The following is a 27,094-nucleotide window of genomic DNA, read 5'->3' as shown; positions in this document are numbered from 1 at the left end:
TAAAAACATATGAGACAATTGTTTAAAACGTTAAAATTATGGAGCTGAAAAGTTAAAGGGACATTCCACTTTTTTTTGAAAATATGCTCATTTTCTAGCTCCCCTAGAGTTAAACATTTGATTCTTACTGTTTTGGAATCTATTCAGCTGATCTCTGGGTCTGGCGCTAGCACTTTTAGCATAGCTTAGCATAATCCATTGAATCTGATTAGACCATAAGCATTGTGCTTAAAAATAACCAAATAGTTTTAATATTTTTCCTATTTAAAACTTGACTTTTCTGTAGTTACATCGTGTACTAAGACCGACGGAAAATTAAAATTTGCGATTTTCTGGCAGATATGGCTAGGAACTATACTCTCATTCTGGCGTAATAATCAAGGACTTTGCTGCTGTACCATGGCTGCAGCAGGCATAGCGATACGCACTGCCCGAAAATAGTCCCCTTGGTTACTTTCAATAGCAGGGGACTATTTTCGGCTGCTGCGTAATATCACTACGCCTGCTGTATTATTATAATAAGATCCCCTTCTGACATCACAAGGGGTACAACATTTTTTTTTTCACACGCTTGTAAAGAATGGTTTACCGAAACTAAGTTACTGGTTTGTTCTTTTTTACATTTTCTAGATTGATAGAAGCACTGGGCACCCAATCATAACATTTAATCAGATTTTTATGATTGACTAACCAGTTTTTTTATTAAGAAACAGTCCTCTATTTAAGTGCTTGATAAGGAATAGGTGTTGATATATAAATGTGGTTATATGTTAAAGGAATAGTCTACCCTTTTTCCATATTAAACTATGTTATTACCTCAACTTAGACAAATAAATACATATCTATCTTTTTTCAATGCGTGCGCTGTACAGCGGGTCATGAATGTGTTACACTGTAAAAAATTTCCCTGTAAAATAACAGTAAAGAGCTGGCAGCAGAGACGCCAGCAGTATACTGTTATTTTTACGGTATTTATACGTAAAATGACTTTACGGTAGTAGTCTGTAAATTAGAAAAACTGTATTTTTCTGTATTTATATAATTAACAGTAAAGAGCTGGCAGCAGAGACGCCAGCAGTATACCGTTATTTTTACAGTATTCATACGTAAAATTACTTTACGGTAGTAGTCTGTAAACCAGAAATACAGAATACTTCTGTAGTCACACTCTTAAATGATTTCACCGTCTAATACAGTAAAAAAATAAATGCATATTTCTGTGATTTATTTGGAAACTAAAATAATATTGTTTAGGTTAAAGGAACAACCTAAACAATATTATTGTAATTTCCAAATAATCACAGAAATATGCAGCATTTTTTACTGTATTAGAAATAACATCAATTTAGCAGTTTCTAAAAATTCTTCATTGATATTTAAAATATCTGTCTCCCAATGAACTTGCCAATGAATTCCCAGGGCTAAAGACAGTTGCTTAAGATATGCATTATTGTGAATATTATGCAAAATAAGCAACAAAAACTTTCAAATCAAACACCTTTATTTCAAAGAGCAATGTCTATGTCAACATGACTACAAAAAAAGTAAAGAAAATAAATCCAGTTGGACAATGCTGAAAAGAGCTTTCTAGAAGTAAACAGAAACAGTAGTGTCTTGCTTTAGACCAGGGGTGGGGAACCCTGGTCCTGGAGGGCCACTGTCCTGCAGAGTTTTGTTCCAACCCTAATTAAACACACCTGAAAAATCCAATTAGAATCTTCAGGATCACTTGGAAATTAAATTCCGGTGTGTTTGATTAGGGTTGGAACTAAACTCTGGTGGACAGTGGCCCTCCAGGACCCAGGGTTACCCACTCCTGCTTTAGACTATGGCAATAAACTTAACATTCTTAAATTGCTCGTCAGAGACTGCCCCTAATCCTTACCAAATGTGAAGGGCATAACCTATAGTTTACTTTTTTATTTAAGACATAAGTTTGAAAACATACCTAAGGCCATTTTGAAACGATTATAGTACAGTAGAACATTTTGTCAGGATGTATCAATAACATGCATAAAAACATTTAGGATGAAACCGTAGGGTAGGCACCTGTGCCACTGCAAGCTAGACTTGCAGGTTACCTCTTAAAATTGTCCTGTGAGGTAGGTTTGTGTTTTTACATCTTAGTTCTTGTGGATGAAGAGACGATCATCACTTTGATAGCCGCTGTTCCTCTCTGCAGCATTATTCCAGTGCTGCCACTGTCAAAGAACAAAAAACAATTATACTCATAAATAAACTAAACAATCACGAGTGTAAAGTATAAGCTAATGCTTATGAAGTAAAAAATACCAGTACTATTGTGGCAAATTGTGGCAATGCCAGACTGTCAAAACAATAAGAAAAAGATTACCGTATATACTCACAGATCTATATGAAGTTCCATTAAAAAGTCAAGGAGATTCTTCAGTAGCATGGCCACATGTGTATTTGACTGCAGAAGACGACTTCTGGACCATCACACCTTTCTTGTTAGAGACAACCTTGCTTGATGATTTTGGCATTTGTCCCTCTCTCTGGATTTATATCAATGAAGCGCCTGAAATCAAAAGCAATTAATTGTTTTTTGTCTTCTTCGTTGCACAAATTGAGTGGATTTAATGACATCAAATGGAGTTATAAAAAAGTCTATACCCTGTGTGTGTGTGTGTGTGTGTGTGTGTGTGTGTGTGTGTGTGTGTGTGTGTGTGTGTGTGTGTGTGTGTGTGTGTGTGTGTGTGTGTGTGTGTGTGCCTGGTAATTATCACGTTGTGGGGACCAATTGTCCCCACAAAGATAGGAATAGCAGTGTTTTTGTGACCTTGTGGGGACATTTTGATGTCCCCATGAGGAAACAAGCTTATAAATCAAACAGAATGATGTTTATTGAAAATGTAAAGTAGCAGAATGGTTTCTGTGATGGTTGGGGTTAGGGAATGGGGTAGGTAAGGGGAATAGAATATACAGTTTGTACAGTATAAAATGCATTACGTCTATGGAATGTCCCCACAAAACATGGAAACCAGAATGTGTGCGTGTGTGCGTTCGTGTGTGTGTGTGTGTGTGTGTGTGTGTGTGTGTGTGTGTGTGTGTGTGTGTGTGTGTGTGTGTGTGTGTGTGTGTGTGTGTGTGTGTGTGTGTGTGTGTGTAGGTGTTGAGGCTTGAAATGTAAAGGGATAATTCCATTTTATCCATAACATACAAACACATTAATTTTGAATTCCACAGGGCAGGCTGTCTCATCTTGATACTGAAGGCTGAAAATGTAGTAGGTTGCAAACATAGCAGCAAGTCCAATTGCAAATGTTGGTGTGATGCCCTTAAAACTTAACAACATGGAAATACTTGTTACTTTGTTTAAACATTTGTAAACTCAAGATGAATGGCCGATAAGATATACAATGCTTCTATCAATGAATCTAAATTAAATGTATATTACCAGGTATCAGGCGAGGACTTGCAGGAAGACTGAGAGTTGTCTCAACATCAACTGCAGTGGCAGACACCTGAAGGGAACAAATACATTATCCTTACCATAATAAGATTTTTAAGAAGAAAATTTATAAAAAGGACAATAATTAGTAAACACTCGGTGGAATGTAACCAAGAGGTAAACGAGGTAGGCTTCTGAAGTACCTACAATCAAACTTCTAAATATATTTGACATCCAAAATTTAAAGGGTAACAATTTACATGCAGCATCCTTTAAACCACAAAATAATTTACACCTCTCTTTTTACATATGTAGTAGTACTCCCACAAATTAGTACACACATTGCATTCACAAAGAGTCCAGAAAGACAATATTTTACACCAATTTGGCGTTTAAAAAGAAAAATGCAAAGTTCAACTTAAACCGAGCTACAATTAGCTTTATTTTCTTGTTAACTGTTTGTAAAACACTTTTCATTAAAGTCAACACAAACAAAATAAAACTCAACAAAACCATCTCGGTTAGTCGATGTTCATATAATTCTATGGTTTGGTTGAAATAAATTCTTTAATAAGTGTTGTTTCTCAAATTCAGAAGTAAAAGTAATATTGTTATGGCTATTCAAATCTAAGCCTCACTGTTAGATGACACGTTTAAATCCCTAGCGAGATAAGCTTCTATCAGTTGATATCAAGCATTCTTGGCAATATGAATAAGATTTGAATTACCGTTTCATTTGTAGATGCAAGACCCGATCAATTTGATGAAGAACACTTGACGATGTGCAGCACGTCATCTAAATTGTACGTCCTCTTCTGGAAAATCTCCTATCCAAATAATGGTTCCCGAAATTCCATCCAGGAGTTAATGGCAAATTATATCTGTATTTTTTAAAGAAAATTGACCAAAAGTAATAGGCTAGCTTCAATTTATAAGACTAACATTTCTTAGCTTCTGACCGTGCTCCAAATTCCCCTGTCAACACGCATTTTCGAGAAAATACTGTATTGTCCTGTAATTTAAAACATCAACTTACTGTTGAGGGCCTCTGTCTTGTTGCTCCAATTTAATCAGCCCACAATGCATTGCTAACTACAGTACTAAACTGTTTAACATGAAAACAGTATTTTACTGTTGAAAATTGGCTGTTAATTTACAGCAATTGTTTACAGTGTAGCATTAAGCCTAGACCCATTCATTCCTATGGTACCAAACAGGGAAGCCACCAAACACTTCCGCGTGTTCCCTATTTAAAGACTGTTACATGAGGAGTTATACCAGTAAGTATGGTGCCACAAAATAAAACTTTTTTTTGGTACCATAGGAATGAATGGGGCTAGGCTAAATGCTAACACATTCACAACGCGCTGTACAGTGGACGCATTGAAAAAGATAGGTATGTATTAATTCGTCTAGGTTGAGGTAATAACATAGTTTAATATGGCAAAAGGGTAGACTATTCCTTTAATGACATCAATATCATTAGGTTTTTAAGTGATGTTTCAAAGCCTAGTTTCTATAAAAAGATAACAATAGCCATTATATGTAGTGAGTATAATCCATATATCACCTGAAGTGTATCTAAATCACCTCTCTGCCTTTTACTTCCAGTCTGATGGTTTTTGACCCACTTCCATTGCCATTTAATTCTTAACCAATACACGAATTGCTTTCGTTTATTCAAAAGCATGTGAAGTTCAGCCTGGCATAGGTTGAAGGACAGTCTCATTGAATTTATTCTGATCTGTCAGGCTGGGCATCACAGTTTACTCTCATGAAGGAGGGTCTATAAAGACCGCAATGATGCTCTCAGTGCTTCCTTCCCTGTAGCTAATTCAGACACTTTTATTCATTATTACCTCTATATTGAAGGATATCAGGTTGAGTAACAAGCCGCCAACTCACATCGATCGGTTTTTATTACCGTTGATAAAATTATGGCCTTTGTTGTTGGAAACTATGAACGGCAGAGAAAGACAACAAGAAAGCAATACTTCAGGAAGACTCAGGCCTTGTCTAATGTAATAGACTGAAAAAATGGTCCCTGTATGTGCTAAATAAGATTTTAAGCTGTCGCAGTTTGGTGGATAGTAAACCTAAAGCAGGAGAAATAGAGTCTGCAATGCATTTAACGCTTATTTTGTGTCTATCAAGACAAAGTGAGTGAGATGGTGAAGGAAGAAGCTATTCGTCCAGCGTCCACTTTCTGCTAAAGCCTTTCAATCTTACATTTATAAATTATATTTTGCTTAAAGTACACTAATAAAATCTGGGTTATTTTCACCCGCTGTTGGGTTAAAAAGGGATAAACTCGGCTATTGGGTCAAATTAACCCAGAATATGTTTATATCTGACCCAACTGGTGATAAAAGAACCCAGCATTATGGGTTAAAACAACCTAGCATAGGTTAAATAACAACCTAGGGGGTTGAGTTTGTTCTTTTTTGCCGCAACGTTGAAAATAACCTAGCATTTTTAGAGTGTAAATGAAGCATATTTTACGACCAGATTTTAGTTTTTTTACTTTGTTTCCATGATGATTAAACATACATTTCTTCAAAATTCCCATTACCGTGTTTTTGTATTTTATATGTACATTATTCTAAAAAGGTCATTTTCTATTGCTGCGTACACACCGAAAGCATAGAGGGCAAAAAATGACGTTCGTTCTTAGTTTTTTTGTCTTTTTCAGTAAAAATATGTAAAAATTATTAAATTAAGATGTTTTTTCTTAATGAGCAAAATGACCTAGTAAAAAAGTGTAGTTTTTAGATAAAAAATATAAACTTTAAGTGAATTAGTGCTTAAAACAAGAAAAAATATCTTAAAACACTTAATTCAAGAAAAAATTTCTTACTGCATTGGCAGTTTTTTAATATTTTTTGTCTAAAAATTAGACTTATTTTCCTAGGTCATTTTGTTTATCAAGAAAATACATCTTAATGTAAAGCAATACTAAAGAGTTTTTGCTCTTTGCTCTCCCTACAGGTTGGAAGCTGAATTGTCCATTACCACTGTCGTAAATAATTTAGCCTACTGCAGCAAAGCTGGCTCTGATTGGATTGTAGGTCTGCCGTAAAGCAAGTTTTTGTAGTTTTCATTTGAACTACAGGACCGCGACCCGACGGTTGGAGACTTCTTTAGTGCGGTTTTGGCACAATAGAGGGCTGCAAAGCAAATGTGAAAGTGCCGTTCACCCTGTTTCGAGTGAATGAACGACTGAAACTTCTTTGGAAACGTTATTTTAGGGTAAAAAAAAACTCTTTGGTGTTGCTTTAAGAATTTTTAGATATTTTTACTGAAACAAGACAAAAATACTAAGTAAGAAAGTCTTTTTTTGCAGTATTCCTCGCTTTAGATTACTTGTGGGATTTAACTTGGTGTCATGCAAATTTTTCGCTTGAGTTGAATATTTTCAAGACGCGTTTTTGGTGAATAACACGTGTTCTCACGGCATTCGCGCTGTGTAATTCACATCATTCGTATCGCCCCGCACGAGTTGTATATAATTGACTTTGTATGTAGGCTTATCATCGCGTTTGGTGTGTACGCCCCATTAGAGTTAATAGCATTTATGAAAAGCTTACATTTACATTTAACATTACGGTAATGTGAAAAACAAAGCAAGAAATCCAGTTGTCCAAATGCATGCTTCATTTAATTTACGTAATATATAATTTCGCATTTCAGATGCATCCCTGATATACCAAGCCAGGGTACGAAGGGACTTTCATGGGACATAGGTGCTGTATGACTATGCCTGCGCTTTCCATCAATCACACCGGTATTGTCTGGGTGTGGCAGGATAGATGGTCAAATACTGACAGACAGTGTAAGGCCTAAAGGCCTGTGGAGAGAGAGAGAGAGAGCTTGCCTCCTATAGCCTGGTGTATTAATGAATATTGTTCAGTGACAGTATATGCTCAACAGAGTCAATGTCCTGTACGGCTAGGATAGGCGTGACGGATGATCCAGCTGGTATAGACTGCCGTGACATTGCATACAGTTGTCATTCCCTGTGTAGACAGCAAAGCATCTCAATGTGGCTTCCTAACATACCATGCCTCAGCATGCAAAGCAACGCACAGTAACAGCCCATAACACTATAATTAACAGACAGATTTATGACACCAAAGCAGTTATTTCAGCAGCATTTAAATGATTTATTCATAATCTTCACATCAATGATGGTGTAAAATACATCTACTCCTACAGATCTGGCACAGTGTGTACCATAAAGTTTTTTGGTTAATGACCGTACGTGTATTTTAGTGGTTTGGAGGTTTGCATCAGTCTGTACTATTACCGAATGATATTTATAAAGCTGTCTGCTATTGTGGCACCGATTCATTTACTGTAGAAGTATTATGAAATGGATTATGAGAGAATACTTTAGCTCTACTGCCCCAGATTAAACGTGGACACTGTGGTCCTCTTTTCTACCGGCCTTAAATGATGGTCTATTGCATAACAGGCCTGAATGAATTGTATTGGCATCTTATTGATTAGAGGATAATGAATAAAGCAATGTTGATAGAGACACAGACGGTTGTAAAAAATAAATTGTCCTTACAGGAAGCTGTCACTGGGACGTTACCCCTTTCAAAAAGTACACCTTGGCACTTAAAGAGGACATATTAGTACCAATGTATACACCTTTAACTTTATTAATTTTATGAATGGATAAACGTCTATCATTGCAATTGTTGTATAGTAGTATCTATATCTAAAATCTAATCTTTTTCTACACTGGCAGAAAAAGTACACCTTTCAAAAAGTACACAACGGCCTTATTGCTGTTCATATGAGATGTGTGTGTGTGTGTGAGTCCTGGCTGTTCCTCCCGCTGTGTGTGGAGTATCGGGATGAAGCGCTGAATGGCTCTGCATACAGTTGCTGAGGTTTTATTTGAAACAGTGGAGGAGGATTATTCTGACATTACTGTGCCCTTTCATTTCCCTGAATCTCTTATGTAATGCATTGGATTTAAGGGCAACAGATTGTATTGTTATTCTCTTTTGTCGCCTTCATAACGTTACGAGGGGAGCGCGTTCGCATTCAGCCAATTCACAAACAATGCACTTGCTCTTTTCTCCTGACATCTATCCGGTTATCTCTTCTTTTTTTAAATCGCTTCCTCTCTCGCTCATCTCGTTCTTCGTGCCAGGCTGTGTAAATCTGCCTCAGATAATAGTCTGTGTGTGGGTGCCAGTTTTTGGAGTTGTGACTGCTGTTGTAACGGGTTGTTGCCCAGTTGGAGTAATGAATAGATGGGCTTCTGCTGCCTCTCCCTCTCTCTTGGGTGCCAGAGCTTCGCACGTCCGCCTCTCCATGCCAGCTACACACACGCACACACACGCACAATCCAAAGCAAAGAAAATCTACACAAACCAACTTTTACTCCGCATGGAGTTTAAAGTAATATTTGTATATACTATACAAAGTGTTACATTAATGTGTTTATGAAAAGTGTATGTGTTTACAATTTAGCTTTGATAGCAGTTGATTCATTTCGGGTAATTTTGGTAAAAAAAAAAAATTGTTTCTGTTTGCAGCGATTTGATTGGTTGTGGAGTACAGCAGTGATGAAGTTCATTGGCGGCTAAATCTGCAGCTTAGATTTGGCAGAGTCCTGTGCAAGCTTATGGTTTTACACTGACCCCAGTCTGGGGTGTTAGGATGTGGGCCTAAAAACAGCTTAACAGTCGCTTCTCACAGCTGGGAGCGCTGCTGTTTGAGTAATCCAGCACCCGACAAATCTCTCCAGTTCTTACTTGGTGGCCATCTAGTACTTCCTTGTGCCCTAACACAAGGAACTTGGACCCTGAAACATTGGTGCTAGATGAGCACAGGGGCTCTCCTGATTTCACCAAGTGGTTATTGTCCTCAGGGCAACATTATGTTGACCCTGGGACAACATTTTTTAATCAACCAATTAGATTTAAGGAATAACTTTACAGCTTGTTTTAAGTTTAAGCTTACAACCAGGATTAGCTGTTTCTAGAGCATTGTTTTTCAATTATGCTTTTCAATTGCATTGTACGCCCCGGTTTGGTTTGGGTCAGGTCAGGTCAGCTTTCTTTTGGGGGCTTTTCCACTGGGTGCAGTATGTAGTACCCGATACTTTTTTTAGTACCACCTCAGTCGGGTTTCAAGCAACCCAAGCTGATAACAAAACGTGACACGAAAACACAGCGGCGGTATCTTTTTAAAACATGCGACTTTTACCCTAAAGAGTTCATATTAGTAGCTCAGAAGTAGTAGCTTATTTTACTTGTTGGTATGTTTTATTATTGTTAACATGCATAAAATAATCCAAGCTAATATAAAAATACAGTATATAATATAAATTTAGGCTATTAATAGAATGTGCTCTGCCGGGCAACTCACAGACTCCATGCGGGTTTCCACAGGCGCCATGTTGGAGACCAATGCTTTAAAGCGTATTGCCCCAGTGACAGCTTTGGACAATTTTTTGACCTTTTTTTTGATCATGTAAGGAAAGCTTAATCACAATTTCAATGTTTTCGTTGTTTCTTTCGGACAGCAATGAGGATACGTCAGCGCTCAACCGCAAATGCTAAACAGACGGCAGCAGATTTTACCCGTTAACAGCTTGGCTCTTTCATCTCTGTGCCGTAATGTTGACTTTCAAAACTTGTGGATAATTTGCACACACCGCACTTTCTGATTGATAAACGCGTGTCGCGTCAATCAAAGTGCTTCATTAAATTCATAGCCGCAGAACTACGGGTGGTAGATCTGAATCCTGTGGCCTCTGGTGACATTTTCCGTTGGTGTCTCGTGCTTTTCCGAGGGCTCCCGTCTCCCACTGCCAACCTTTACAATTCAGATTTATGCAAATCAGTCTTAATAGAAACCTGTGCTAAGCTTGACAGACAGCTCTGATGAGAAGTGCTTCCTGCGTGTGTGTCTTTAAGCAGATTGTCGGTCGTGGTAATAGGTGTGGGGCCAAGACTCGAGTGTGTGTAAAGCACCATGTGATTTCGAACGACCTCCCGAGCGTTTGCGTATGCCTTTCGGTGTCTGTTATCCGAGAAGGTGGTAACTGTGGGTGGGAGAAGAAAATGCATTAGAATAACAATAATATTATAATCCTTCTTCAGTGGAGTCATGGGACTATGTCGGGAGTTTATAAAAGGGAGTTTATTTTCACAGAGCTGTAACGTCGAGAATGTAGCGTTGTCGCAGCGGGCTGCAGAGGAAAGGCAGAGATTATATCCGCACCCCCTTGTTTGTATATGAGGATAAGAACGCCCTCTGCTAATTCTGATGTCATGTTGACATGGCTTTTACTGTGGGAAATTACAATGTGTAAGGGATTTACTCGTCTTTAATATGCTTTAGTCAGTCTGTGTCATTCAGTGTCCTGTTGAGAGACAGACTAAGATAATGGCGAGAAACCGAAAAGTTTAACGCTGGAGTTAGTAGTCAAGGATTCGTTTTTGTGCTGCATGGTATTGAAGAAAAATCTGATGTGTCATAGATTTCTAAACGGGTTTCCCGCAGCACTTTGTACTGTAGTTCGGGCGGCCCGCCTAAGCTGGGAAACCCTTCCGCCTTAACTAGGTCGTCAAAAAAATATAAGTTTTTAAAATTTTCGCACTATCTATCATCGTTCGCCAGGCGTTCTACAACATCTGCTTCAGTTTGTGTTTATTAACCCTTTAGTTTCACTTCATCACTCAGCTATTCCCGTTAGAGGTATCTGTTAAAAACATTTAATTTATAAATAATCTAGTATGTGTTCATTTTCTGTCATAGTTTCTTCAAAATTAAGTTTTATTTGAGTGTTTTTAATAAAAATATTTTCATTTTCATCATTACGCATACGCCCCGTCCAACCCTACCACCTTAACTAACAAATTTTCAGCTGGAAACCCTGACATGCGATAAATCAATTTGAATATTATTAAATATATTTAAAAACTAAAAATTATATAACAACATACATATTTCACATTGTTTCTGAGCAAAGAAGGCATCACTCTCTTTGTCTCACCAGTCTGCATCGCTGTAAATCTCTGACTATGCATAACTTTTATCACACATCATGCACATTTACGATATTACAATCATTTTTATATATCTTACAGCCCTATATAATGTATGTTTGTGTAAAACAGGATATTTTATGACAACAAAGTTCTTCTGGGAATTGATTTATTGCTAGAAAGGTCTTCATATGTGGCGGAAGGGGAGGAGTCAAAAAAGGAAAGGCTTGGTGATGTCATCTGAAAAGGAAAGTTGTATCAGAGGTGAAGCTTTAAAGTTAATACATATTGATGAAATATCTCATTCAAAAGTTTATAAGATAAAAGAAGAAAAGGAAGCCATGTGGTCGGGGAGTTTGTAATCCGTCTGTACTTCATACTGTGTGGAATGGATGTGCTCAACACTGGGAGCTGGCACAGAGACAGGCAGCCATTACCGACGCAGTCGAAGCTCCCGCAGAGACAAAAGAAATTATAAATATCACTACACTGCCACGACACCCTGCTCTCACAAAGCCTCTCATTATCGCCGCTAGAGAATGTCAGAAAAGAAATAAAGACTAATGGACTAACCTCTCCTACTAATCGTTTTTTTAGACGCACTCCCACATAGTGCTTCTTCCCTCAAGGAAAATTAAACTTTCTATTTTTACCTTGCAAAAAAAATGGCAGCGGAGATATGGCTTTTGCTGCCAAGCGATAGTTCATTTTAAATTCATAGTTTTTTTTTAACCTCAAATGACAATCAAGCAGTCAAAACAGAAAACAACGTTCTGCTCAATTATCGTCTCCCAAATTAACTTTCCTCCTCGCCGGTATGTCTATTAGCATTTATTTAACCATTTAGATTACATGCTCGAAGATTAGTCGTTATTTGGGAATGACGGATTAATCCCGAGCATGAAATTCCAAAGTGTCATTTTTTCATTTCACAACAATTAATAGGATTTTCCACCATAACGGGATTGCGATTTAGGTTCTTTATCTGCGCCAGTACAATAGCTGTAAATATGAATTTAAAAGATCAAACAACTTTGCCTGTATTGTTAAGTAGCTTATAGAAAGAGGGATGTCAAGGCACACATGCCGGGTGTGTGTGTGTTTGGGTACCAGAGCAGAACGTGCCACCAAATGCCACCCCTTCTAAGTCCATGAGTCAGGCACTGTCTATACAGAGAGCAAACCCTGATATTATCATTGAATGGGTAGAGTCTTCCAGCCCACTAAGATAAGAATAACGGGTTAATTTATGTCTATTTTTATATCTTCTTTATATCTTCTCAGTTTTGTGTTGGCGGTAGAGCATTGCAGTAGCACCGGAAAGGTCATGGGTTTGAACCCTGGGATTACATATACAGTATTGACTGCAAGCCGCATAGAATGAAAGTGTCTATAAAATGCATAAATATGTTTAAAACTAAAACATATGAGACAAAAGATAATATGTAAATACATAAATGAGCTAGTAAAAAGCAACTTCTAAGCATTCAATATCACTATACTTTATGCAATATACTTTATTCAATATACTTTATGTCATTAAGAGTGATTAGCTGCGTTTCCATTACAGATTTGCGCAAAACTTAAGCGTTATTTTCTAAATGTCGACGAAAACGATTGCGAAATGACGGCATTTCCATTAATGACGGGATTTCCATTAATGACGGCATTTCCAAAATTCGTTATTATTTATACGATTTTTCACACGTTTCCATTGGTCGTATTTTTAATTCGCAATGTCAGTTTGCGCAATTTGAAGGGTAATGGAAACGCAACTATTGACAACAACATTGACTGGCCAGATCATCCCTGGATGATGCTAGCTAGGGTTGTGCCGATAGACGATAGGATCGTGTATCGACGAGCATCCAACATGTCGCCAATAGCGAGCTTTCATGACGATAGTTAGCGATGGTTATTGTTATTATCCTCACAGTTTCACATTAAGAGAGAGTTTGTAACACGCATGGATTCCTTCTCGCACGCACCTGGACTTAATGCGCACGTCTTGGACTCTTGCTCGGACCGAATGCGTGCGGCATGGACTTCTTCTAGCACCTGAGCTTGTAATACGTGCAGCTCAAACATTTCCTTGCACTAAAGAGGTTGTAAGCGTGCGGAGGGTTAAAACCAGCAAGTGTGTTGTTCCCACTCCCTGGCATGTAGGAAATGTTAGAGCACCTGGGCTTTAATGACGCGCTCGGATTAATGGCATAATTTTTAAGAAGGTTGTGGTCTTGACAGTGTTGCTATTGCTTCTTTTTTGTCTACCAATCAAGTGACTTGTCATACATGAGTCAAAAATTTAAAAATAAATAAATAAGTAAACTACTGCCCCGCCCCACAAAATTATCATATCGCCCAACACTAATGCTAGCAGCACATAGCCGATAGATAAGCTAACCACACATAGTTAGTCGGTGCTGTAGGACACTGTTTTTTTCAGAGGGAGCAGTTAGCGCTAACATGTGGTTTGTTTTGCCTTACTGTTCATTAAGGAAAACATCAGTTTTCCTGTACGGTAATAACACAGCTTCACCACTGACTGGAATGTAGTGGTTTTCCTGTTCTATCTTTCTACACATTTGCGTTTTCAAGGTCTTTTTCTCAGGAGAAATATCTGAGGACACTTAAAGGGGGAGTTAAATTCTGTCATCATTTACTCATCCAACCTGTATGAGTTTCACTGTTGTGCTGAATGCAAAATAGGCTATTTTGATAAATGAGGGTCACCACATAGTTGACGGTACCCTTTGACTTCTATTGTAGGAAAAACTGATACAGGTTTCCAAGAACATGAGTGTGAGTAGATGATGAGAATTAGAATTTTGGGTCCCTTTAAGGAATAGTTCCCATATGCTCTTCATTTAGTCTGGAGAAACAGCTTAAATATTAAAAAGATCTTATCTTTTTCGTATGGGTAGTGCCGGATATCCAGTGCCATGCTGTGCATTCACACATAACACGCTAGCAAATTCTGCGACCCCCTTTTTTAAAGTTTTATCCATTTGGATACCGCAGTGTAAAAGATACCACTGCGGCTCTGTGCACGTTTAGCTGAAGAATCTTTTAGAAGCATAGCTTTGAATTTGCCATGGTTAGGGAGAGATTAGAGGTGCTAAATTTGGATCCCATCTGAACAGTATTGTATCCCTGAGGTCACTTTAATGTAAATGTAATGAGAGGATTAAAACCCAGGGATGGATTTTCACATGATAAAATGACAATTGGTGCAAGCATGTGCTGATGCCCAGTCAGATGGAACTAAAATGCTGCTTGGTGCCAGAGCGGAACACTAGTGATGGTTTCGAAGATTTAAATGATAGTTATTCTTAAATGTTTGTACTTTTTTTGTGTGGGACAGAAATTTGTCGGACATGTTTCTGTATCAACATCATAGATTTTAGTACCAGGACAAAATGACCCATGGCTGGGGTTTAGGACTGTCATTTTTTCAGATTTATAGTACATGTTTGCATTTAGCAAATGCTTTCCATTGCATTACAATTTATTCATTTCTTATCAGTATGGGTTCAATCCCATGACCCTTTTAGTGTCTGACTTCAAGTTGGAATTCGAAAAAAGGTTTTTCGTTTCCAGGAATGTTGATCAAGGAACGTCTTGCAAAACTCATAGTGACCATCTTTTTTATGTGGCTTTCACTGTCGCATATGTTAAACTCGGCCCTAAATCAAACCAGACACACAAACAGGATGGAGCGTTGCTCTGAAAGCTCGGTCGCTTGTGGTTGTGGGGTCGTAATGGTTATGCAAATGAAGCAACTGTTAATGTTCCATTGGTGCACTGTATGATTCACTGCCACAGCTCTTGCCAAAACGTTGTTTCTACAATACAGATTCCCTTTCGGACAAACCTGCATAAATTGCACCATTATCGCTATAGGCTGTGGTGTGACGGACCCGTGATTCACAGGTGCAAACATTGACATGGTAATCTCTTCCGAGAGCCGAGTGTAAAAGCCTGACTTCAAACAATGAAAGGAAACTAAGAGGCGAATCAGTCTCATCTTTTGAATTCTGCGGCCGGTGCGCATAATAACGAGAGTCCTGTCAACCGTCGCAGAAAAGAAAAAAAGACAAAGCGTTATAAACAAAGCCCTTTCTGCTTCTGTTCCTGACAGCACCGCTGCAAAACTCCAAACGGTCGTTATTTACAGCATTCGGACCCCTCTTCAGTGCAGCTGTCGCTACGACATGAAAAGGGAGAAGCGCTCGTGCCGAGCCAGCAGTCAGTGGGGAAGGTGAAAAGAAAAGGAGGGAGAATTGGAGCAGGGGTAGGGGGGTGAGGATATGGGCCGGTTAAGCGACTAAAACTCTATAAAAATAAGGCCAACGGAGGGTTGCAGAGGGAGAAGGTAAAGCCTCGGAGCCAGAACGCTGCAGGAAGTTGCTGGCTCAGCAGATGCTTGATGACACCTTCAGAGAACGTGCCTTGCACCTCTAGCATGTGCGAACTAACACAAAAGAGCAGTGTGAAGGGCATAACCTAGTTTACTGCCATGCCACACTACAGTACACTGTCGGAAAACTGGTCCCAAGCTGGTAGTACCCTTTAAAAAGGTGCGAATATGTACCCTTTAGGTACAGATATGTATACATTTGGTACTAATAACCATTCTGACAGTGTATACTATAGACCAGGGGTCTCCACACTTTTTGTGTGCAAGGGCTACTACAATGGATAAAACCATGTTGGAGACCACTGGTATAGACCATCCCCTATGAGGGGGATAAGCACTTGAAGTTACTAGAGTACCCGGAGTAAACCCTGCATTCACGGAATGACCCATATTTTGTTTTATGAGGTTCTTGGTAAATACAAAAAACAGGAAAATAAGTATGTTGCAATGATAAAACACAGGTTCATGTGATCATAAATAGCAACAACAAACATTTCAAGAGGCCTGTACTAAATGCTGCTATTTCTCGTCAGTATAATTTTCAGCTATTGTTCTTTCATCCTGGATATCAGACTTTTATTTAAATGTACCAAAGTGCTGTTTGTAATTCCGCTCACACCTTATACCTTTGATCACTTTGTTCCCTTTAGCCTCTACATGCAAATCACAAAGCGACGAACAATAGCTTCTATATTCTGACACGATCTTGCACACTGGCAAAGCCCTGTTCACTTAAACGTACCTTCGTGTTGGATCTAATTGCTATTGTTGGACTGCTTTGCTTAATCATATGTGATTCTCTGATACGTAGGCATTGTCTGTGCTTGTTAGCCTCCCGTGCCACCTAGCACTGATAATGCATGCAAATCAAACAGGAAAAATAGAAGCGGAAATATGGCAAACGTGGTCAGACACTGTAGATTGTGTATCTCTAGTGGCTGCCTTATTCGTTTAGGGATGATTGCTCTAGTGCCAATGATTAATCCCTCCAGGACTTAATGGTGTCAAAGGAAAAGACAAAAAGGAGAAGAGAAAAACAGACGAAGAGAATTGGAAAGCATAATTAATGAATTGAGATCCTGTTAAACAGCGCAGATAGTAAAGTCAGGGTGCATGGAACCAGCACCCAATTTGTTCACACTTTGTAGTAGTAATAAGATCCAGGCCTTCTTCGTGCAGTGGATTGGATAATTAACTCCTTGGGATAAATTTAGATGAAAGGGAACCCCCCCTTTTGATTTATTGTATGTGGGAGACCACCCTTTGCAATTTGCTATTACGTAAATTGCATTTTTCTTGATGCGCCATTTGAAATGACAAATACATTGGGAAGGAGAAATGAGAGGGCAGTGTCTGTTCATAAGCTTACTTTATTTGGCGTAAGTGCATTATTAAAAAATGTAACAGGGATGTTTTTGAGGGATGAAAAGTTGCTCGGCAGCTACAAAGGAGTAATTTTAGAATGATTAGTCAGAATGAATCACAAAAGGTGTCATTGTTTCCTTTCTCGATTTTGGCATTGACGAAACGTGCTTTGCTCTGGAGACCTTTGACAGAATGCCGATCTTAGAAACTGCTGTCTCAGAGAAGCGGCGTGACTCGGGTCATGCTAATTTCCGTTGTCACAATGTGCTTCAACTTCCTGCATTGTGTAATCTACCCAACAACTTCTTTGGAATGTGCAGATAAACCTTTCCTGCCATTGTCTTTAAGAGTAGCCACCCCTTCCTAATTTAACACCGAGCTAGTTGAAACTTTCCTCATGTGGTGGCTGAGGCCCTCCGTTTGGTCAATGAGGGGCAATTTCCATTGTCTGTTTCCTTGTTTGCCTTCTTTGATTTATTTAGATACTCTGACCCCGAATGATTCCCTAATCACTTTCTCTTTTGTTTTACAGAAACATGTGAAGACCCTGGTGAGGCATTGGACCACAGAGCCAAATTTAAAGACCACAAGAAGGAAGGTTGTGCCGTCTGATATTGTATTACACTCTTCGTTTTCTCCTCTCTCTCACCTTGCGGGTCCCTCAGACAATGGGGGGACGGCAGGCTTCGCAGAGGACTTTGGACCAAAGCCCTGCACGGGGCTTTACATGGTCCTTTACAAGCTGGTTTTTAGTCTTAGCCTTACCAATAGTGTGCTGTGAACAGACCTTCACAACTTTTCACCCTGAGCGACGGGAATGGGCTTTCAATCACTTGACAGTTCACAAGACTACAGGAGCAATCTATATAGGCGCTGTCAACCGTGTCTATAAGTTATCAGGCAACCTAACGCTACTAGTATCCCATGGTACCGGCCCAGAAGATGACAACAAGGCCTGCTACCCTCCGCTTATCGTTCAGCCGTGCAACGAACCTCTGGTTTCCACCAACAACATCAACAAACTCTTACTTATCGACTACTCTCAGAACAGGCTGCTCGCTTGTGGAAGCCTTTACCAAGGTGTTTGCAAACTTCTACGGTTGGATGACCTCTTTATCCTAGTGGAACCATCTCATAAAAAAGAGCACTACCTCTCTAGCGTCAACCAGACCGGCACCATGTATGGGGTCCTCGTGCCCTCCCAAGGCAAGGACGGGACTCTGTTCATTGGCACAGCAGTAGACGGCAAACAAGACTACTTTCCAACCATATCCAGCCGTAAGCTTCCTCGTGACCCAGAGTCCTCTGCCATGCTGGACTACGAGCTCCACACTGACTTTGTGTCGTCACTCATCAAGATCCCTTCAGACACCCTGGCGTTGGTCTCTCATTTCGATATCTACTACATCTACGGCTTTGCCAGCGGCAACTTTGTCTACTTTCTGACCGTGCAGCCAGAAACCCCCGAGAACAGCATGTCTTCCAGTGGCCCTTCGAACGACCTGTTTTACACCTCCCGTATCGTGCGACTTTGCAAAGACGACCACAAATTCCACTCCTATGTGTCTCTGCCGATCGGCTGTATCCGGAACCGGGTGGAGTACCGTTTGTTACAGGCGGCTTACCTGGGCAAACCCGGACGAGTGCTCGCTGCATCCCTCAACATTAGCGCTCAGGATGATGTGCTCTTCGCTATCTTTTCCAAAGGTCAGAAGCAGTATCACCACCCACCCGACGACTCGGCCCTCTGCGTCTTTTCCATTCGGGACATCAATGCTCATATCAAAGAACGCATGCAGTCCTGCTATCAGGGAGAGGGAAACCTGGAGCTTAACTGGCTGTTGGGTAAAGACGTACCTTGTACTAAAGCGGTGAGAAATCTTTTTTTATTACTAATATATAAATATATATAACACATTGTGCATGCACTAGCTCCAAAATCTAAAACAATGATCTTCGAGGGTGTTTAAAATTGTATTACTGTAACAGCTCTGCATGTTTTTTTTCTGAGCCTTTCGATGCTTTTAAATTCTATTCTCGTACTTCATATTCTTGCCTGTTTTTTCTCACAAGAAAACCTCCGTAGATCATAACAGTCATGGGGGATAGTTACTTATTTTGTGTTTTCCCTTGAATGAAGATAGGATCAGCATGTTTATGTAGCTGCTGGTTGCTTTAAAGTGTCCATCATTCACTCTTTACTTTGTAACAGAATACTATTCAAGCAAACCTATTGACCCCGTAACCTATAGGATTGAATATCAGTCTACATGGTTAATTGTTTAGTACTGATAGACTAGCTGACCATGTTAAAGTTGATGTAAATAAGAGATATAGACAGACAGAAGGTAAACCTGACATGCCATCTACTGTAAGTCAGATAGCATATAAAGTTATTTTAGCATATTTTCAGTTATCTTCGTTTTTTATTCTCAGTCCCAGGGGATCAGATGTTTCAGAGACTTTTTTTATCTGCGCATATAAACAGATTGAATTAGAAATGCTAATAATTCTCAGTGTGTGTTTATTTGCAAGTGTGCGCATTGACTGGCACTGCCTTGGAGCATTGATATATAAAATATGAATGCAGTTGCCTCTTTTTTTACATCCATGTACATGAACCATGAGTATTAATGACAAATCACCAGTACGTGGTTTCCTCCAGGGCATGCTTTATTAGCTTCAGTAAACTCACTATTAGCATGATGTCAGGGGTGATTGTCACCCCGAGAAAAACATTATTGAGTGTCTGAGCAGGGTGGTCCGTATAGTAGCAGACTCCACTCTGGCCCCATTAGGGGCCCTTGAGGATCCTCACTATGACCCCCAGAGGCTGTCAATGGCTTATGATGTCAACCAGCCCTCCTCCGTGTTTTTCTAAGCCTCATTAAAAACAAAGCTTCCCTCCTGCTTCTCCTCTTGAAGGAATTTGTCAGGAAACCCACAATGATATACGCAGTGTAAAAACCTCCTCGGTCAATATCTTTCAATAAATCTATAGTGTTATGCAGGTCTTTAACGATTAACATACCGAAGTCTATGAGCCTACACAAATCAAAGGTAACAGCGGGAAGTTTTAGAGAATTCACAGCCCTCTTGCTGCCACCGAGCTTTTATATCCCGTTTAAAAAATCGGTAGGAGTATGAAAATATTTTAACAAGGAAATTTTTTCGTTATGCTATTCAGGCTCATTTTACATAAAAATAATGCCTGACAGTGATGTTTTTGTTTAATTTCCTGCATGCTATTTTTATTCGTCTGCCTCAAAGAAATTTCTGTGCAGTTCTTACCTCAAGTCGGTCCAGTTTCTTCTGCTTTTGAAAGAGAAAGAGAAGAAAGAGAAGACACAAGGCAAGAAGGTTAAATGAAAGATTTATCACATAGCTCAGCTGCAAGTGTCTCTCTGCCTGGCCGACCTGCTCATCCAGCCTTTGATGCTGTTCACTAATTCAGATGCTGTTACGTTTCATCACGCTGCCCGATCAAGCCTTTCGCGGTACGAGTAGGACCGGTGATCTAAAGAGAAAACTATTGATTAAGGGATGACCCTTTTCCAGATTTGTGTATGGAGCCAAAGCCTACATGAAACATAACATGAAACAGCAGTTATGGGAAATTGGTTTCAGTGCTGAGCAGGAGTGAAATATCTCATCATGCACTATAAAGAAAATTCAAGTAATCAATAGATTTCCTATTCATGTCAAGTTTCACAAAATGCCTTCCAGGAAAATTTTATTTTATAAATATATAAACATACAATATATCAAATGAAAGAACAGATCCTTTGCTTTCAAACGTTTCATCCTATCTTTATTTGTTCTTTTTTAATAACCTCTTACAGTAAATATGGGTAGGTTTCATAAAAAATACAACATTTTGTCTATAATTGCAGGACTTTTGTTAGAGATCAGATTCAGAACGATGATCAAAACATACACAGTTTTCTGTCGTTAGATTAGTTGATACTTGAGTTTTATATAAGTTGGGTAAGAGCGCCCCTTAGTGGATAATAGCGGAATTATAGATTGCCGTAAAAACTCGTCAGGGAAGCGCCATGGGCAGGGAAGCATTTCGTCTTAATTGACGAGATAATTCGTCAATAGCGGGGAAAAAGATATGGGGCCCTATTTTAACGATCTAAAACGCAAGTGCGAAGCGCAAAGCGCAAGTGACGTTGTGGGCGGATCCTTGGCGCTGTTGCTATCTTCCCGGCGGGAGAAGTATAACTCTTGCGCCAGGCGCAAATCAATAAGGGGTTGGTCTGAAGTAGGTTCATTATTCATAGGTGTGGTTTGGGCGTAACGTCAAATAAATCAATCAGAACGTCATCCAAAATTCCCTTTAAACGCAAGTGCGCAAGTTCCATGGCGGGTTGCTATTATTATAGTTAGACGTTCTTGTAAGAGCAGTCAAAGACAGAGAAGTTGTTTTGTATGAGGATGGGAGAAACCCGCCCAAATCAGCGTAAGTTAAACTGGCGTGGGATGAAATAGCCACAATCTCATCAGCTGGCATTCCCAGGATGTTTCCCCGCAAGCGCTACAATTATGTCAGGAGACGGGGGAATCCCAAGCTTGCCAGCATAAATCGCGCACGCCGTGTAACGGGAGGTGGATCTGCCTCTACACAGGACCTGACACCAGCAGAGGACATCGCTGCGTCCACCCTCACCGCTGAAAGCCAAGAAACGCAAGCAGTCCAACCCCAAAGTACACTTACAAATCAAGTTCACATACATTAAGGTTTCTTATGAAAACATTTTAATTAGTATTTACATAAAATACACGTAATACAGCCACACAACAAACGTATGAAAATATTTTAATCGTTATTTGCATGAGAATTTTTTAAAGCAGCCACACAAAATAAATAAAAACTATCACCACAATGCTCACCACAATGATTTCCCTTATCTAATGTATTAATATTTTTTATTGTAACAATGTATGATTTGCAAAAATAACTGTTGCATCTGTGTAGATTAGATAAGCAAAGTGTATGTGCGTTGTGCACGCATACATTATGGTCAAGCATGCGCTCTTATAATAGCATAATGAACAACGCGCAACGCGCCACTGATTTTAGACTAGTTTTTTCTGGTCAGTGGCGCAATTGTTTTTTGAAACTGCAAAATAGCATCAGGGATGGTTTGCGCCGGAACACGCCTCCTTTTTTGCGCTGAACCGCCCAGGGAGCGCAAGTTCATTCCCTAGTTTGCCGACGTGCATCTGTGGAGGGAAAAACTGTGGATCAAAATATTTATGATTTACAGTTTTCTACACAAAAATGACATTTTGTGAAAAATATAACCTTGATATCTTTAGTATTGGCCAAATAAGATAATTTAATGACTTAAATCAAACTTTTATGCCCTAATTTCATAATTAGATTATAATGCCGCATTCACACCAGCCGCGGTAGAGGCTGCAAAAATGCACTATTCACACATAGTTGGACGCTTAAACATTTTGAGTTTGCTCGCTACATTCGTGCATGAAAGCAGCGCGTAAAATTCTAGTCATTCGAGACATTCACAAGGAAATTTGCGTTATTGGAGGGGCTTTTGCGACTCCCTTAGCTCCCTGTAATCATGTCTCTACTAGAGCAAGCTCCTGATTGGTTAACGTCCCGTGATTTTCCGGCAAAGTTCCGATTTTTCAACTCACGCATTACTTCGCGGCAATGCTCAATTCGAGCGGAACACGCCATCCGCAGGATGCCTATTCACGTCTTCTGCAGCTGGTGTGAACGCCACATAAGACTTCAACTTGAATTTCACAGACAGGCAGGGTCACATAGTATTTATTATTTAGATCACTACTCCTTTTTTAATCACAAATGCAGATATAGTACAAACATTTACATATTTTATTAAAGAAGAAGGTCAAAAAAAGACTTTTTGACCACACAAAAATCTGAAAATATGCGGGTCATGTTCCTGCAGCTATTTTTAGATTTGAAAATAAAAGAAAGCACAAAAAAGGGGAAGAACACGGTCGGCCGAGTACAAGACATTTACATCCCTGCTTTATTGCTGTCCCACAGCTTATGAAGGGCCGGGAGGCTGTAAAGGTTTTACAGCGCTAGTCTGTATTCGCTGGGATGTTATTACAGGGCTGTGGAGTGTAGGGGACGAGCGAGCTGCGTTCAGCATCATGGAGTTGGAGTGTTCATCTCTCTTACTCTACATGGCACTTTGAGGCCAGTGTCAGTCACAAACTCCGATGACCTGAATCTAAACGGCGCAGAGCGTTATAACTCGCCACCCCAACTGAGATAGGGATTGATAGTGGCCTACTCCTGCATGTGACATGAAAAACGAACCATACATCCTCTCAATATACTGTAAATGTTTACAGTCTCTTTAGTTTAGTTTTGTGTGTCAGAGTGAAACAAAAATGCTTTTTTACAGTTGCCCTAGACAAGATAATTTAACTTATAATATAGTGCGTTTATATTTTTAGCTCCTGTATTGTCTATTTCGGTGTTTTCTGCTGGTGTGTTGTGTATATGTGTGTGAATGTGCACTTGTCCCCAGCTGGTGGGGTGAGATACACTATTCTCATAGCACAGGGTAATGAGGCAGTCCACTGCCCGGCAGGATTCACCAGAGCAGATCGAGAACATGTCTGCCTAGCTGAACAGAAAGCCAAGCATCTGGCTAGGGGAACCACGCTCAGTGGTCCAGTTATCTTCTCAGAGTCAGTTTTCTCTGGCCTGTCAGGTATATTCTGAGGTTGATGGTGATACAACTGTAACTGGTTCAGAAGGTGTAGGAACTCTGTAAGGCCAAAAAGACATTGCTAACATTGCTTTTTCAGTAAGACCGCTCACGCAGATGCCGAAAAATCATGGGATGCCTGAGCTTCGCTATGCTCAATGGATAGAAGTAGCGACAAGGTTATAGGTTCGATCCATGGAGCACATGTATTCATTGTATTGATGTAAAGATTTAAGGCACTGTAATGGGGCGTACACACCAAATGCGAATTCAATGATTTGCGCAAGTATATTACATACAAAGTGAGACGCGAATAGACATAAATTTGGTTGGGGCAATGCAAATAATGCAAATCAAGCATGGCTACTGCCACGAAAAGACGTTATATTTGCCTAAAACGCGTCTTCGCACAAGTTTCAAATATTCAACGCAAGCAAACTATTCAACGCAAGCAAAAAAATTTACATGGCACAAAGTTAAATCCCGCAAGTAATCTAGAGCAAGGAATCCATGCCATGCTTATTTAAGTCTAGGACTAGTCTAATCCCGGTCTGGGAAACCGCCCCCAAGTGAATGAGTTTGTATTTAAACCCTCTTTTTGAACCAAAAATGTGTGCCAATGGACCTTTAGTGTTCCCAGTCTATTTTGTACTCTTCATTCACAACAGAGCAAGCAGCTGGCATTGGATCATGTATTGCGATTTGCTTACAAAGTGCTTTTCTGTATTAAAATCATCCTTTTCACTCTCCTGCTGGTGTTTGTGTGAACAGCCGAGTGACCTTGACTTTTATAATTGAAGCAAACTGCTGACTAACCATTGACCTTTCTCCTCCTGTAGCCTGTCCCTATTGATGACTCCTTCTGCGGTTTGGACATCAACCAGCCTCTTGGCGGCTCTCAGCTGGTGACCGGACACACACTCTATACGGAGAGCAGGGATCGGATGACCTCTGTGACCTCCTACGTCTACAATGGTTACTGCGTGGCTTTCGTTGGCACCAAGAGTGGTCGACTAAAAAAGGTGAGCATTAAACACAGGTGTTGTTTTTCCGCTGTGCTGGCATCTTACGTTGCGAGTTTAACTTTCATTTTCAGGTTTGAATGACGTGTACTATGAGGAGGTTTAAAGTTTGTAGAGCTGGAAATGTTTCATTGAGATGTTTTAGGTTATTATTTAAGATGACTTCTGTAGGTCCTTATTTAAAACTATGGAAGGTTTAAGGAACCTCTCCCCTAAATATTTCAGAACCTTTGGGGAAGTTCTTCTAGTTCTTTTCATCATGCCAAGGGATAGTTCACCCAAAAATGCAAATTCTGGCATTATTTACTCACCCTCATGTTGTTACAAACCTGTATAAATTTCTTTGTTCTGATGAACACAAAGGAAGATATTTTGTAACCAAACCATTCGTGGACCCCATTTACTTCTATAGCATTCGTTTTTCCTACTATGGAAGTGAATGGGGTCCACTAACAGTTTGGTTACAAACATTCTTCAAAATATCTTCATCTGTGTTTCATCAGAACAAAGAGATTTATGTTGGTTTTTAACAACATAAGAGTGAGTAAATAATGACAGAATTTTCATTTTTGGGTGAACTATCCCTTTAAACAGAAGCTTATAGACCCCTTCTGTGGTCTATTAATTTTTATACGTCTTCTCAGTAAGACCATAGGTGAAAATGTAGACACAGAGTCACAGAGACAGAGTATGGCATTATAAGCCAGATATTCCCAAAGGGTAAAGGGTTATTATATGGATAATTGTATCTCAGATAAAGGCCATGGAGATAACGTGGCCCCTTTTTAGCACATTTGACAAGAATTCTCACTCTGCAACAACCTTTTAAGGGACACCAGCTCCCCTAGAGTTAAACATTAGATTTTTACCTTTTTTGAATCCATTCAGCCGGGTCTGGCGGTACCACTTTTAGCATAGCTTAGCATAATTCATTGAATCTGATTAGACCATCGCGCTAAAAATAACCAAAGAGTTTCAATATTTTGTCTATTTAAAACTTGACTCTTCATTAGTCACATCGTGTACTAAGACCGACAGTAAATAAAAGTTGTGATTTTCTAGGCAGATATGGATAGGAACTATACTCTCATTCTGGCGTAATAATCAAGGACTTTGCTGCTGTAACATGGCTGCAGCAGGCGCAATGATATTACGCAGAAGCCGAAAATAGTCCCCTTAGTAAATTTAATGGCAGGGGACTATTTTCAGGCACAATACTTTGCTAAATAATACTGTATGTGATATGATAACACCTTGAATTTGTTAAATTAATTGAAATCATGGTAAAATGTTTAAAATTGAAAATGATATAACCAACATAGGTTTGCTTGCCAGTCTCTGTGATTATTCATAACTTTTTTTGAAGTATTAAAATCATTCAGTTATTGCAAACCATTGCTTATTAATTTCGCTATACCGTTCAGCCCTGCTTTATACTCAGGTTCAATGTGGTAGAGAGAGGTAAGCCTACCTGTGAAAATAAACAATTATGAAGATGACAAAGGGTCTGTCAGCTGCTTTGGGATTCGAACCCCCTGGGGCATCACAGCATTGAGTGACAGGACAGGCCCTGTTAGACGAGCAGGAACAGACATGCCCTCCTCTTTCCTCAGCCCACGGCAGCTGCAGGAGACAGCAAAGATCTCCAGACCTGCTCTGTACAAACGTTGGGTTTGTCCTCATTCTCACCTACCCCCTACAAAAACACAAAGACAGCTGCCTTTCAAGATACCAGGGAAAGCGGACAATGTCAAAGTGTGAGACCCAGCGATAGTTTCAAGCCTTTAACAGGCTAACATGCAAATTGCATTTTGCGCCTTGATGAATTTATTTATAATTGAATCAGCGTTGCAATCAAGAAGTGGCATTGCAAGCGTCCGCTCTCTAATCCTCATGTTTTAGCAACTTATTAATTAATGTATAACGGTTTTTTATTCTCGGTTGGCAAATTAAATCAAGCCGAGAGTGTGTGCAATTGCCGTTTTTTAAGCTTATGTAGCACACAAATGCTTACGTCTCAGTCAGTACACATCGCCGCCCTAGTGGCCAAACTGAACAATGCACCAGACCTACTGTGCTTGTTGCCACAGAAACGGCAGAATTAGGAAGGAATTTTGCTATAGACTTTGAAAATCCGA

The 27,094-nt window shown here is 39.6% G+C and overlaps 1 protein-coding gene and 1 long non-coding RNA gene across 3 annotated transcripts in view; one reads left to right on the top strand and one right to left on the bottom strand.

Annotated features, from left to right (window-relative positions):
• Positions 1 to 27,094, top strand: part of plxna2 (plexin A2) — a 246,623-nt gene that overhangs the window by 17,398 nt on the left and 202,131 nt on the right. Inside the window, exons 2-3 of the mRNA XM_065285403.2 lie at positions 17,745 to 19,083; positions 24,774 to 24,956. Of these exons, the coding sequence (XP_065141475.1) occupies positions 17,881 to 19,083; positions 24,774 to 24,956 (1,386 nt within the window). The 5' untranslated portion in view covers positions 17,745 to 17,880. The remainder of the gene's footprint in view (positions 1 to 17,744; positions 19,084 to 24,773; positions 24,957 to 27,094) is intronic.
• On the bottom strand, positions 1,817 to 4,363 carry LOC135776036 (uncharacterized). 2 transcript variants are annotated; one of them, XR_010544017.1, is made up of 5 exons: positions 4,141 to 4,363; positions 3,419 to 3,485; positions 3,182 to 3,305; positions 2,367 to 2,539; positions 1,817 to 2,201 (listed from the first exon to the last, which is right to left on the bottom strand). It is a non-coding gene; the product is annotated as an uncharacterized lncRNA (long non-coding RNA). The 2 variants fall into 2 exon arrangements; XR_012335642.1 differs by lacking the exon at positions 4,141 to 4,363 and having other exon boundaries at positions 3,182 to 3,565.

This window comes from Paramisgurnus dabryanus, chromosome 21 (genome assembly GCF_030506205.2).
Source record: "Paramisgurnus dabryanus chromosome 21, PD_genome_1.1, whole genome shotgun sequence".
In the NCBI taxonomy this organism is placed as follows: domain Eukaryota; kingdom Metazoa; phylum Chordata; class Actinopteri; order Cypriniformes; family Cobitidae; genus Paramisgurnus; species Paramisgurnus dabryanus.
The sequence above is the reverse complement of the archived record's forward strand: the minus strand, read 5'-3'. Positions and strand labels throughout refer to the sequence as shown.